Raw genomic sequence first — 15,583 nt, 5'->3', positions numbered from 1 at the left:
GAAAAAGAGGTTGGTTCATCGGCAGGCGCGGCTCACTTTCTGTGTGCCTACAGCCAGCGAAGCGGACGCTATACTTATACTCTCCACCATTGATATGCTGCTGCTATATAATCACGTACAGGGGGTTTGAGGTCAAAGTTTTCACTCGAGCCATTTTTCCCAGGAGCTTACCCGTTAGAATCTTTTGAAAATTGGCACAGACACGTACGCATATTTTATGTACCAAACCTTTTTGTCGGATTTCCGAAATTTCCACTCCTTCCCCTTCAAAATCTCCATAAATGGAGAAATTTTGGTTGAAAAATTACCTAAAATGAGGTTGCGGAAACGCTCATAGCAAAAAGTTGCAAAGCCAGAGGAATGCGCTTGATTTCAGCCGGAAGTTCAAGGATTAGAGTGTGTTTGGAATACCGAACGATTATTTGTCAGGTCAAAACTTCATCTCCAAATTTGGGGTCAAAGTTCACCCTGAAAAATTTTTTTGGCCATATTTCGGTTGTTTTTCAACTTCCACGGCCAAACCGTAAGGACTTTTGAAATTCTAACGACATATTCTCTGAGCGTCTTGACGAGATACACAAGGTTGTCCATATACAGATTTCCGAAAAAATGAAAACTCACAAAGTTGTGAGCAGAACTGTGATCAACTTTTCACCAACTTTTTCACTTTTTTCTTCACAACTCTACGGAAAAAATTTGTAGATTTTTTCAACAAATCTAATAATAAAGCACCAGTCTTTGCCTTTAATTTGGACCCTGTTTCATGATCCTACCTTTAATAGAACTCGAGATATGATTTTTCAGAGAGGGCAAGAATTGACCAAATTTTCATCGAAAACGCGTAACTTCGAGAGCTTGCCTGAACGTGTTCAACGTCTTTACTCTTGAGATTATTGTGCTAGCTGCGTATTTTTGGAAGCTTTCTTGAAGTTACTATTAACAGAGGATACAATTGCGCTAATTGCTGTATTTTCAAAAAATTACTTCTTTAAGAAACTTGATTAAAATTAGACCTAGAGTTGGATTTTTTTTTCACTTTTTGAGCAATTATTTATTCAACTTGATCTTAACTTAATGACATCATTCTTATGTGGTTACCCGCTTCAGCTCTTTAGAAATAATAATGCGAATGAAAAAATCTCAAAAGTTCTGTAGAAAGGTTTTCGTGAAACATTAATATTGCTCCGTGCCATGTATTTGTCCTGCGTGCCCGAACTGCAATTTTTGGCCTTTTCAAGGTCATTTAACTCGGTAACGACACGGATTGAAGAAAATTTACGCGAATAATAATGAAAAGAAAACAAAAATTACCTTTCAATGGCCCCGAGTGTTGAGCTCAGGGCCCTGACGTTCTATCGCTATCTGCGTCAAACAAGACCTCAACTAGAATTTCGCTCAAGCAGTTATTACGACGTACGATGACCACCGGTGTGCAGGAGCAGGCAGCGCTCGTAAATGCCACTAATAAGTTGAGAAACTGGTACCTTAAGAAGTTTTGAAGCTGTGTTTTTTTGCAACGGTCAACTAAGAATTTTTTGCACTGTTTACTTTGATAGAGGAAAACCGACACCTAGGTTATTGAAGTTAGGAGTAGTTGGCCTCAGTTCGCATATCCAACACATTTGGATATGCGATTTGGATATGCGATGGATATGCAAACCAACACATTTGGTTTGCATTTCCAACATATGTTGGAAATGCAAACCAACTCCGGCCACAATCATGCCACAATCACAATGGAAACTCCGGCCACAATCATGCACGGTATCAAAATAGAACAGGTAGGAAATTAAATACGTCGTAAAATATACGTCATTGGCTGAGGTTAGGTTCAAGTCAGGAACAAATTCCTATGGTGACCTTGACAAAGGGTGGTTAGGTTAGGTTTGAGCAGGTCAGGTAAGGCAAAGTTAGTTTAGGCAAGGTTAGGTTAGGTTAGGATAGGTAAGGTTAAGTTAGGTTTGATTGGGTTGGGTTAGGTAAGGTTAGGAAAGGTAAAATTAGGTTAGGACAGGTTTGCTTAGGATATTTCAGGCTGTGTTTACTTCGGTTAGGTTAGGTTTGGGTTTTTTGTCTAGGTAAAACTAATGTAAGATTGTTTTAAACCCTAATGATACACACAGGAAAAGGCCACAACTGGGGGATTGCTGTGTGTAATAGGAAATGTGTGGCAAGAAGAAGAAGAGAGAAAAAGAAAAAATAAATAAAAAATATAGCGGCTGATCTGGTTCAACGTTGATTCAACCAGAGAATTTGATGTTGCAGCAACGTCGTAGTAGTAACATTGGTTCAATGTTGCATTGTAACGTCGTTATAGGACGTTTCATGAAAGACGTTGCTTCAATTTTCATTCTAAACCTGTTTTCACCCCGATCTCAACGTCGTAATAAGTAGTGGTTTCAACGTCAATTCAACCAGAGAATTCAACGTTGCAGCAAAGTCGTACTAGCAACATTGATTCAACGTTGCATTGTAACGTCAGTACATCGTTTCATGAAAGATGCTGCTTCAATTTTGATTTTAAACCTCTTTTAACCCCGATCTCAGAGCCGTAATAGGTATTTGTTTCAACGTTTATTCAACCACCGAATGCCTGCTGAGGAACACCAGTGATGACATAAAATTCCATTTGAAATTCATCACGACAAACAATGTAACGTAACTTCGACTCCAGTCTCGATATCCTTGGTGATACTGTTGATAATGCGGGTGAAGGACAAGACGCAGAAGCTTAAAACTAGTGATTAACGAGAGCTCTATTAATTATCTTACTGGTGATAGCTGTTGTGCATAGTAAACGGCCTGACTTGTAGTGAAATGCGTGCATGCACAGTAACAGATTGACACAAGAAAACACATCTATGCGACTTTTAAGACTAACCTAAACCTTCGTAACTATTGACAGCAGTAAACCCACATCAATTGACCCAATAATAGACAAAGAAAAGAAAATATTAGAAATTAACGTTTGTGTCTGTACACATCGAAATTGAATTGTGAAGTGAATATCTTGGAACGATAGGTAAAAAACGCATCAGTATATTCAGAACCATACCGGAATAAGAACACACATTGCTTTAAGGTTCTTTCGAGCTAATATTTTCATCAAACCTACAAATATAACAAGTGAACATGCGGACCGGAATATTTAGGCACAATTAATAGGCCAACTAAATTAAGATAATAACAATGGGAAAAAGACGTCACTCAGAGACCTGATTATTCCCCGAAAACATCAGGAATCATGAAGGAAATTATTTAGCGACCTGTCGGGCCTCTTCCTCTGGGGCGTACTGGGCGCGGTCGGCGATGTGGCACCGACAGGACATGAGGGCCCCGCGGGGGATGCGGCTCAGCTTCCCCGACGGCAACGTGTACAGCAGGCAACACAGCCCAGACATATTCCGCCATGTCTGCGGGTCATCCCTGTCAAAATGATGGGAAAACTATATCATAAGAAGAATTTTTTCCATATATTACATTTTAAGGTTTTGAATTCTATTGATTTTTTTTCTATTCAAAATCATCAGGAAAATCATCAGGGAAAGTATCAATATTAAATTATAATTCCATGTATTTGTCTTTCAAAAGTCAGTAATTTTTCCACCTATTGAGGTATTTTGTTGTGCATAATCATTCTTCCTATGCGGAAGCAACTCGTTAATTTCAGTTCGATAAGCCATTTTTATTGTCTCCTAGGAAGTTAGTGTATTTTTTCATATGCCGTTAAATGATGTAGTGTTATAAGCTTTCAACATCCTTTCCCGAGAACGGCAGTGTTTCATGTTTTTATTTATTTGGAGATACGTGAAAATGAAATGTTTATAACTTTAGTTCACTAAGGTGGGAGCACTTTGCCCGTTATTGTGAATTGCTGAGCTTTGGAGGATTACCTCGTCCACACACGCGTAGACATAAAAGTAATGAAAGCATGTTTATAGAAAAGCAATATTCACGTTAAACTACGTTTTTAAGATGACGCAGTCCCCACATGCTCAGCTAAAGACGCTTGTTGGCGGACATTAGTCGCAAGCCTATCGACACATGAGTAGGACTAGCGTGTTGAAGAAAGCGCAATGCTCGCGTGTTTTGCTATGCACCCGCAAAGCCCACGCATTAACTGACACGCACTGCAGATGTGTTGAATCTCATGCAACTCTCGCATGAGCAACACTTGCTAAATGCAAGCGAATTGAAAATAATGCAACGCAAGCATGTTAACGTAAACGCTATTTAGAAGTGTTGAAACGCTAGCGTATTGATAAGTTCGTGCCCATGCAAAATGCGCATGCAGAGTCATGGCCAATTAAGAGGGCTGTTCACGGACGCTCCAACTCTAAACTCGGCACACTGGGTGAACTCAGGGTAAATTTTAGAGGCAGCGTCTGGCAGCGAGTCGAGACAACAGCGAGTCTTGGGGAAGTGAAGACGACGATGGAGAGGATGAGTGGGGTATGGCAGGGTTGAGAACTAATTTATTGGTGTGAGCCGATGGCAGTGTCAGGTTGCGGTGTGTCCCCTCGTCCCCTCACCTACCTACTATAACTATACATAACTGTATAGTTATTAGGTGCACTGTATAGTTACAGGCTCCTTTGTATTCATGTATAAATTTGTTCAATGACTGAATGACGGGTATCATTCATTAATAGATATTGCAACATAGTAATGTTAACTAATTTATAATTTGCAACATTGAGTTCTCTGAAGTCCGAGTTCCCTGAGGCCAGCAGATCTTTGTAAAATCTGCACTCGCGTGTAAGTTCGGCCGTCACCAGCCCATGCTCTCGTTATCACTTCAGCCACGTATATGTGGCTAACACACCCCCGGCCTCAAGGATATTGTTTTTGAGGCAAGGGGCGGCTTTAGGTGGCCGGTGAATTGCCAGCGGGCGGCCGGAGCTAACATGCTCTGGCCGACCAATGGCCACTCACGATCCGGGAAGGATAGAAGGCCCTTAAGGGGCAATTGACAGCGCCGAGAGAGATTTATGAGCTTGCGGTTCCCTCATAAACCACTGGGCATGTTTTGACTTCAACAATTTAGGATACAAATTTTATTTGAACCTGTAGTCTCATGTAATAATAATGTAGCAGTTGCGCAAATATAGCTGCAAATTTTTTTACAATGGTAATCCGTACCATGGTACTTCGCATCATTATGGTTTTCGCTCCCGTTATTTGCTTTAAAATTAAGTATTTATTTTTGCCTTTTTATTATCATATAAATCATAATTTTTTTCCAATCACAGTAATAATAATTTAAATAAGTAATTCAGTATGATAATAATTCAGTGGGCTGATATTAATATTCAGTTTGATATTAATATTACAGGTTATTAAGCAATGTACAATGTGTCGTTACACGCTAATTTTTAGACTTTAAAAAATGTCTACAGAAATAGAATATCAATTTAAATGCATGTATTTGATGTACTGTAGTTCACCGTATTTGATGAACTTCTGATAAAAATTTACACATTTACATGAATGTTCTAATTACTGCACAGATCATGTACCTACGTATAGAATTTAAACTGCTATATTCCAGCTCATTTAATTCAATGAATAATTTATTAATCAGATCAGTGGGGAGGGAAAGATGAGTGCATGTTTACCTTGAAGAGAAGATTTATTGCCTGCAGGAGAGCATGACAACCAGAGGTCTGGTCGTGTTTTAATCTACGGAAGTGTCACCTACCTTTCGGCTTCAAGTGCGCATATCTAATACTAGAATAATAATTCGGAAATGTTTGGGGTAGCGATAAATGAAGGAAAAATAGTTAAACTGACGTATATCGAGAAAATGCTGGAAAAGTCACACACTTCACGAACACCGGGGTGCAAAATTTCATCTTCCCTGATAACAATTGAAATAAAAAGTTTACATAATTTATCTTAATGTCTCCGTATTTAAAATAATTTGCCAATATAGCATTCCAAATTTCAGACTTGGATCTTACTTATGAGGGGGAGTTATTGAACCTAGTAATAGTTAAGAAACTCCGTGAGCGACCAACGCAGATGAGCGCGTTGATGCAGAGTCTTAAGGCACCCAGTTAAAATTTTAGGCCGTGGCGCGCGTGTTTATCGGCGTGGAGGGCGATTATAAGCGCAGAGCGGCAGATTGGCCGTTTTTCCGATATCTCGGCGATATGGCGCTCGTGGGCCGCGAGGTGATGGACGGGCCGCACTGCGACCATCGGCGACAGTTCGCGTGGTACTTCAAGGTTATTTACAAACGAGGGGTCGCCTGCTACTCACAACCATATTTCGGCTGCTCTATATATATATAATCGATTCCTCAATCGATCACGTGCGTACGTAAGTTGGTGTTCGAACCTAAACCTAAAATTCTAAAATTTGACATACACTCCTATTGAACATAAGACCGTTGCTGATATCGTATACCGATATTTACACAGAGATATTGCATTTTTACGCATCTCAGAACACTGACATTTACTNTAGCCGAAACGTTAGAATATATGGATTTTTATTTCAGAACTGCGATCGTGTCTTTTTTATCCAGAATCATTATTCGACGCCTAAGTGTAATTGAAAAGGAAGTTTTTAGAAAACTTGAAAAACTGTTGAAACTCTATATAAAAATAAAGTCCGATTTATTATTTCTGAATCACTGTAGAAAGAATTTTATAGACTCTTACAAATCAGTTCGATAGACCAATTGGTACGGCTGAATGTGTTAGACTGTTAGAATGTTTCGCACATGCATAATTAACTGCTCGCTACCACTCCTGTTTGAATGTTCCTCTTTGGCATTCAGGTCCACCTCTTGTCGCAATGTGCAGTCATCTTCAACGCCGCTCCTGTCACAATTTGACACGTTCACAGTTTCACACTCCCGACTACTTGTTACTAGATGGTCAATTCTCGCCAAGTGTTGATTAGTCTCTCATTAAACTGAGACCTGAGAGTCTAGTTCAAATAAAACGTTGGCATGGCGGTTATCACTTCGATGCTGTGACCATTAAATGTTTTTTAATACATTTTTTCAGCTGCCAATCGTTTCATTGTATTCAAAACCTTACTTTTGTTTATGTTTTATGGGAATTAGTATTTGATCATTTTAATATGTCCTCGGCTGTATATCCCGAGATTCTTTGCTTGTACTATCATGCTGGAAATGCATGCACGTTCACATGAATGTGTATGCATATCCAGTATGGTAGTGCAGAGGCAATAATCTCGGCGATATACCGCAGAGGTTTTTTTTAAATAAATAGTTGGAGGCGGCCATGTAAGTTGCGCCGGAGTTTCATGCACGTTGCGCTTATGATAGAGGCGCTGCCGCGCTCGGTCAGTCTATGAAACGCGCCGCGGCCGCGTGCCGTTTAAGAGCGAACCGTCGCGCATAAAAAGTGGACATTTCGCCGATGATGCGGAGATGTTACTCGGGCGCCCCAACCGAGCGTCTCTACCTTAATCTACCCAAACACGCCGGCGATACGCCTTGGATTTTTAACTGGGCAGGGGCTTTTCACGCTCACGCTAAGAAATAATGCTAGCTGCTGAGCCGGGTAAGCATATGGGGTGGGCTTATCAGCCACCGATTTCATGTGCATTTTTACCCTTATGTTTTTCACCATGGAACTACCCAGAGCAGCTCCTATCTAGCGGCTGATTACAAGGGGCGCCTGTTTCACTTCTGATTGAAGTGGTGGCCGAAAGGCGCTCGGGAGCGGACTCTAAATTTTGACTGAGTATTTTCTCTATAAAATTTCCGGCATTAAAATTATATGGATTTAATGAATCTTGGACAGATTTTATTTTTGACCTAACTTGGTTGTGGGTGATGTTTATTAATTTTTGACACGTTTGTTGAAATTATCTTGTAGGAAGCTTAACAGCACGTTTTTCAGTTTTCTTTACGCATACTTTTTTCCGCTTACTCGAAGAAGCCAAAGATTTTCGATATTAAACACCAGGACTTGATGAACACGTCACAACAATGAATTTTAACACAATTATTCGCTAAATAAAAATACGCTGTAATCTCTCTCGTCACAAATCTAGCCCACCTGGTTCTATTCGTGAGTCATTTTTTCATACCACATTTATCCAGCAAACAGCAATTATTTTATCGTGAGACCCGTTTCGTCCTGCTCTTTTCCATCAGTTCTTAGTACATCAGACCCACCTTCGGCAATCCCATCGACACTCACCCTTTGTACTTGGTGATGAGGTTAGCGATTGCCGCTCGTCGTCCTCCATCAAGACACGGCATCAGAGCGCTTGCTGCCAATGACTGGAGGGGTCCATGGTTTGAAAATTGAGAAGAAGAAAGTTGCAATCGAGTGTAATTATATCGTAGATAGAAAACTAATTAACTCATTGAATTAAACAGGCAAAATAAAATTACAACTTTAAATCAAATGCGGCCTCCACTCATCAATGACCTTGGTTTTCTCTCATATGTAAAAGTAATTCATTCATTCTGCTCGGTTACCCTTTGCATTCGCATACAAATAACTCAGGTCCACCCAACATTTTTCTATACTTTCATAATGGAGAACCATATTCCACAAAGTTGCATATCCTCTTCTGGCAATTTTAACCCTTTGGGCATTAAAACTTTAATATCTCCCAGTAATAGATACCTAGAATTTGTTAAGGGACACTAACCCAAGGCTGTGCTCGTAGCACTACCCCCGACGGCCATCAAGCGCTGACAACAAGCGACACCAAGAACGTTGCTTACCAAGGCTCGAACCCATGGCTGGCGCCTCATCTCGGTGTCGCTACCGTTGCTCCATAAAGGACTCCTGTACACTTGAAAATCTACCCCAGAACAACATACACCATCTTACATTCATGACGTCCAGTGACTCAGGACTCGATCCGCTCTACTCGATCCCTTCCCTCTGAAGCGAACCTAACGAACAAACCGATTTTTTTCATATTTCACAATAACAAAATCAACCCTCCCGTGTTCTTACGTTGAAGACGTCCAATGCGAAAGGGGCGGCCTCCGCCGTTACAGCGTTCAGCAGGTCCGTGGGAAAAAATAACAGAATTCCCCTGTACGTGTTTACCTCCGCCCCCGTCACCAAGCTTGGCCGGCCCTGCATTGAATATTGACTTCAGTGGATAGGAAAAGATCACGAGACCACAGGCAGCCCAGGAATTTACCTATTATGATAGATCCAACTGCTACTATACTTACTCTTTCTAGGCCGAGAAGTGTCTCGACAATGTTGCTCTACTGTGGACAAGCGTGTGCTTTGATCTTTCTGACATTGCGTTGGGCGAACGTTGGGGAAGGCATTTCACCCGCGTCCAGCTCCCAGACTGCAGCAATTTCTGACTAAGTGATGGTTGGGTAACTGCTATTCCGGGAAACGTAGCGAATACAAGGCACTGAGAAATGAATAACATTCCGACTTTTTGATCTCATAAGTGTGTAGTAAAAAGAATTTTTCGTCATACACTCTCAATATTATCTATGTCAATTGATTTCTTTGGCTATGAGAAGATTTCTTGACATCTATACGGGATCTGTCAAAAATTTTGTGCACTTTTCATATCAAAACCTAATAAAACGACAAATGACGCGAACCAGAGAACTTCAATTGGAGTTCTGGATGGAGTATAGACGCTAGGATTTATATTTTTTTCGTCTATTAGTTCGGCAAGTCTTATTATCGTAGTGGGATGTAAAGAACCTTTAAGACGGTGTTTTTATTCACCCGACGACCACCCTGCTTCACCTTAGCATTGAGCCCCTCGTCCACGATGGTTAGCAGGGCAGCACGGCTGATGGACGAGTAGGTAAGCGCCATCCACTTGTTAGCGACGAGGCGGTCCAGCAGGATTGTTTTGCTGACACCATCCAGGCGCCGAAGTCGATCAGGGCTGAGAAGAATAGTTCAGTGTTAAGTTTTGATTCAAAGTTATCATTATGTTAACCTTTTTATGACTTCTACTGTTGCTGAAACCAGTTTTCATTATCACCGGAGAAGTTTCAAATATCGTACGATAAGTTGGCCAGTAATGCGATTAAAAATTTTCTTGCAATTTTTGTGCTATTGCGATCGGATCCTTTCGTCCCTTTGTAAATAGATTACCTCCAAAAAAATTAAGGGTGGCGCATCGATGATTATTGGTGACAATTAATTATTGATTATTAACAATAATCATCGTCACCAATAATCGATGATTATTGGTGACGATGGTGATGGTAGATTACAGGTGTCAAATCGGTGAGTGGCCACATCTGTTAAAAATCGACAGTATAACACCATTAAATCACGAGGGTGGCGAGTATAGGTGGCGGTTACCGATGAAATATCGATGATTTATAGGGTCTGAATAATCTATGACGCATTGCAGGCAAATCTCTTTTAAGCTACCGATAACTATTTGCCCTAAATGCGCAGTGCACGTAGGAATTTGGCACTTTAATTTATCCAATAGGAAGGAGTAATTGGGTTGCGGTTCATTTGAGATTAGGACTAAAACGTGACTTTGTTCTGTGTACTTGGCTTGTAAAATTTTGATTTTATCTAAATTTAGCAAAAATTTAGCGTAAATTTGGTAGGTACGAGTAAATCTGACGGACAGGAGGGTACGGAATAATCTGACGGACGAGTAAATCTGACGGACCCAGGGAAATTATGTTGCGAAAATTTTTCATATTCACCCGATATATTACGCAAATTTGTTACGAATTTTACGTAGGCGCCAACTTACTGTGTTTGAAATATTGCGATAAACTTATTTATTTTATTAATTATAAATTATATGGATCGATTAGGTATGCCTCATAATTTCTATAATATTCTCAAGTTGCCGCATTTATCTAAAGACACGTTGATGTAGTCGAAACGGCTCGGCATCTCTGAAGCGCAGCGAGCGAGTCGATGAAGTACACGTCCATGCCTGTTGGGTTGGCGTGCGTGGGCGTTGAGCTTCATTCCTATTAATCTTGGGCTTTCCGTGTAATTTTATTGTCAAAAAAGTATCCTCTATACGCAGAGGGATACTAGTAAAATTTTGATTTTCCATATCTGACTTAAACAGTGAAATTTAATTATTATTGGAAATTTACTTGTACCGTAAGATAATTGTTCTGAATTTAAGTTTAAATTTTAATAATGCGGCCTTCGTATATTTCCTGCACAAAAGATTAAGATTATATATTATATTAGAGAATAATAGTGGTACGAAAGAGTGAAGGTATTTCCCGCATTACATTTCAAAATCATTGAGTTATATCAAATCCTTCTTTCACGCAAGAATATTCTTGGCGAAAATATTTCGAATCAAAAATCTTTCAAAAGGTGCGTAATATTCACATTATGAAACTTCGATACTTATCAAGCGTTTTCCCGTAGCCTTAAACTCTGAGCTAAACCATCATTCGTTATGGATAAACGAAGTTTCTTTCAGCGGCTTTTTACTCAAATATAGCAGCATGTTCAAATAAAATTATTGATGAAACCATCTAATCATCACGGTTGTAGCATTAACTTCTGTCATTTGATGAAATTAATACATAAAATATTTCAATTACGATTCTTTAAATGACTCAAGTGCCAATTCCTCTGCGATGGCTAAACGGTACTGGCATGGCTTCACACAAGGGCGATCGGAGTCCGAATCCTGCCGGCAGACTTTCCTTCAAGTCAATTTTTCACGAGGTATGTGTCTGGTACTCTGATAATTTGTTCTGCTACATCTCTGACATTGTTACTTGTACTGCCATGGTGAAGGTGAATAAGTAGTCCTCAGAATGTGTGATCGTATGAAGCGATATCAGTAAATGCAAAACATCGGAAATTAAACTTAAGGAAAACTTTTTATCGATTTCTTTTTTTAAAGCTGGCCATCGGTGGCTCATCGATGCGACACCGGAGCCAATGGATAGTTATTGGTGGAATATGAGTTTTTTAGGGTGGCCCTTGGCTGATTATAAATGGAACATCGGTGGATCATGCCATCGGCTTCACACATATAATTTCCACCGTTATCCACTAAACATCGATGCTCTGTCAATTATTTTTATTTGGATTACAGAAGAATGGATTTACCTTCTTTGGATTTACCTTCTTTGCAATTAAAATAATAAGAAGAAAGTTATCAACGTCGATCATACTTTCATGGTTCGAACGAGGAAGTGGTAGCCTTCCTCTAAATTGGTTAAATTTTGGAGATCAACTTAACACATTCATTTATAGATTATAGATAAGATCAATGTTAGTAAGAATATTGTAATTAGATTCAATAATATTGTGCGGATGGGTTGAAATTTTGAATTAACGATCCTATGAATGTTATCATTAATTTGAATAATTACTAGAGAACAACATATAGGAAAGGTTAATGATAAAAAAATCACCCGAAGGCGGCGACGACGCAGATGGGCATGCGCTCGATGGCGGAGGGCGTGAGGAGCTGGAAGACCTCCTCCTCACTCTGCGTCAGCATCTCCGTCGCCGAGTAGTTCACGAAGAGGTCCTTGAGAACGTAGCACTGAGGGGCGAGAATTTAGTAACTAGCACTTCCTAGGTTTTTACCAGTGCTTGGGCATCTAATTTTTTTTCCTTTTTTTGTCCAATAAAATAATGCTGATTGCTAAGTCTCAACGTTTGCTTTACATGGATTTTCGATGTCATCTTGAGTTGCCACGTAAACGTCACATAAGCCCAACACCACTTATTTCGCAACTGGTTGCCTAATATAGTATGTATCACGTAGCAACCGCCTAGCAATGTCATGCTAACATTCAATGTGTTGATATGGCTAAGGCGCTCGTATGTCGAAGTCAACTCGTCACCTTGCTACCCCGTTGTAGCAAAAGGCTATTTCACTAAAGTTATCTATTATTTTTATATGCATCTTAATGTAATTTACCAATATAACATTTCTTACACGTCCGGCCCTATTCTGCAAGAAAACAATGTTCTAGCGTCTTTTCCATTTGAAAATGAATGAAATTTTTTATCTAAAAGGAGCGGGTTGGTCGAAGAGAGAATTAATTGACTCTTTCGTTAAAAGCGTACATTTTGAAGACGTCAGAATGGCGCCTGTAATCCAGAAAACGGTATAAATGTACCCGCCTGGCATGATTATAATATAACATAACGAGTTTGGTTGACACCATATACGAAAAAGTCCCTTCCCCCTATAAAGAGTAAAAGCTAAACTTGAAATTTGGCGCAATATAGTTGATTGATGAATGTGTTATGCGTTATGCGTATAATGTTATTTTTTAAATTTTCTACTTCCAAACTGTGTGATTTTAGGATTTTTCATAAGTCCCAATTTTTATCGTTCTATCTAAAGTTTTACGTTTTTCATCATTTTTAAACAGAATTCATGAAAGCAAATATGCTTGGATCAATGTTTGACCCTGGTCGTGAATGAAATTCCAGATAAAATGTGATAAAATTGAGAAATAATATGAACTATCCTCATATTTATTTTTCATACGAAATTCATTGCTTACGAGTCGTAGACGCAGTTAGCTGTGAAGCAACTTCCTACTCTCAAAAAAGAAGAAATTTTACGAAAGAGAATTCTCCAGGAATTCTTGGAAAGAAATGAAAATTTGATAAGTCAGCAGTTGAAACGTTTGTTTGACGATTTGTACCCAACATGAGCAGCACACGACTCCCAGCGGTGGGGTTTTCCACCCAGTTTTTATTTCAACCTCTCTCGGGTTTAGGTCTCGGACATATTTACGTCCGTACTCGCGGCTGGTCTCGAGGCCAATCTCCAAATTCAATGATCAAGGAATATCTCCCAAACTAATGAACGCAGCTCAATGAAACTTGGTACACGTATTCAAAAGGACCTAACGATAATGTTTAGGTTGTGAATTTTTTTAATTATGCCTTCATTCGTGAGTTATATGACGATGCGGGCCGAAATTCGCAGTGATCCAGGAATTTCTTCCAAACTACTAAACAGATTTGAACGAAATTTTGACCAAACGTTCCTAACTACCGAACGGTGATGTTTAGCTCGAGAAAATTTTTTCGATTTTGCCTTCGTTCGCGAGTTTTTTAAATTTCACCTTCATTCGTGATTTAAACAGCAATACGTGCTAAAATTCGCAGTGATCAAGAAATTGGACTGAACAGATTAGAACGAAACTTAGTATGTAATACCTAACCTCAGCAACGGTGATGTTTAGATCGTGCCAATTTTTTCGATTTTGCCTTCGTTTGCGAGTTATACGGCTATACGTATAACGCTATCTTGGTTAAACCGGCCGGTAGGAATGCCGGTCGTTTCTCTGTATATCTGTATAACTCAGAACGAAGGCAAAGTAGAATAAAATTGTCATGAGCTAAACATCACCGTTGGGAGGTCAGGCATTTGTATGCAAAATTTCGTTCAAATCTGTTCAGAAGTTAAGAAGAAATATTTTTGATCACCGCAAATACAAGCGACAAATTACCCGGCGATACGGGATGAATAACGAAGTACCAAATCACGTATGACGGTGAAATGAAAAAAACTAGCAAATTGTGGCACAATCGAAATAAATTTAAGGAGCTAAAAATCACCGCATGGTAGTTAGGAATGTATATTCAAAATTTCGTTCGAATCATCTGCCCAGTCAAGCAGCAATGTGGGCAACGAAGTCGATTATGGTGGGTTATGTCATATCGCGAAAGATCGGCCCACTCGATGGTTTGGCAGTCGAGTTTCCCTAGACAATCTTTACAGATACACGGCGAATTTTCGACTGTGGGTTTATCGCTGATGATCGAAGTAAACTAACGTCGCACCGACAACAAATATTTTGGTTCATATAACTTATTTTAGTTCATAACTCGAAAACTGTTAATGATCTCGTGTCAAAATACGATCATTTGTGTAATTGTGTAAAGATCTATAAATAATTCAATATAATTACATGAGTTTTAATTTAGATAATTTATTTCTTTAGAATTGCCTTAAATTTTAGGTTATGAGATACGTCACGACTTATCTATAGTCCATTTGCACTCGAATTTAGAGTTTGGAAGTTTTATTATGTAGTTTAGTAGTGTTAGTAGTAAGTAAGAAGAATTCTTTTGAAGGCAGTTTAAAGTTTTATGGCGCAACCGTCGCGCGAGCACTCAAACAGACGACGTTAGGCTTGTCGAACAGTCGAAGAACGAACCAGTAGTGTCGATGCATCATTCGCGTTCAGTTGTGTCGTCTAAGTGCTCTAAGTCTAAGTCCTTCTAAGTGCTCTAGTCTAAGTTGTCCTTTTAAGTGATCGTTTTCTGTAATATTCCTGTGTATTTAATTACCATCTACTGTGTCATCAGGAGAGTGATTGGAAGAGAGCTCACGTTTTTTGAAGGCAGTATAAAGTTTGGAGGTGCTACAGTCACGCGGGAACTCAGGCAAACGACATCCGTTTGAACGAAGTCGAACGAGTGGTGCTCATCCATGACTAATTTCCAGTAGTGTGGCGTCAATCGTGCAGCTACAAGTATACTCGCGATAAAATGTCCTTCTAATACGTGCTGGTGTTTCGTTTTCTGTATAATGTTCCTGTGTATTTGAATTACCATGTACTGTGTCACTAGGAGAGTGATTTGAGCAGAGCTCAGGTTTT

The 15,583-nt window shown here is 39.5% G+C and overlaps 1 protein-coding gene across 1 annotated transcript in view; it reads right to left on the bottom strand.

Moving 5' to 3' along the window:
• LOC108677509 overlaps positions 1–15,583 on the bottom strand; it is a 58,740-nt gene that overhangs the window by 23,963 nt on the left and 19,194 nt on the right. Inside the window, exons 15-19 of the mRNA XM_018165734.2 lie at positions 12,362–12,495; positions 9,732–9,876; positions 8,961–9,086; positions 8,187–8,269; positions 3,267–3,426 (exon numbers count right to left, since the gene is read on the bottom strand). Of these exons, the coding sequence (XP_018021223.2) occupies positions 3,267–3,426; positions 8,187–8,269; positions 8,961–9,086; positions 9,732–9,876; positions 12,362–12,495 (648 nt within the window). The remainder of the gene's footprint in view (positions 1–3,266; positions 3,427–8,186; positions 8,270–8,960; positions 9,087–9,731; positions 9,877–12,361; positions 12,496–15,583) is intronic.

Source organism: Hyalella azteca, unplaced genomic scaffold (genome assembly GCF_000764305.2).
Source record: "Hyalella azteca isolate HAZT.00-mixed unplaced genomic scaffold, Hazt_2.0.2 contig17407, whole genome shotgun sequence".
Taxonomy (NCBI): domain Eukaryota; kingdom Metazoa; phylum Arthropoda; class Malacostraca; order Amphipoda; family Hyalellidae; genus Hyalella; species Hyalella azteca.
The sequence above is the reverse complement of the archived record's forward strand: the minus strand, read 5'-3'. Positions and strand labels throughout refer to the sequence as shown.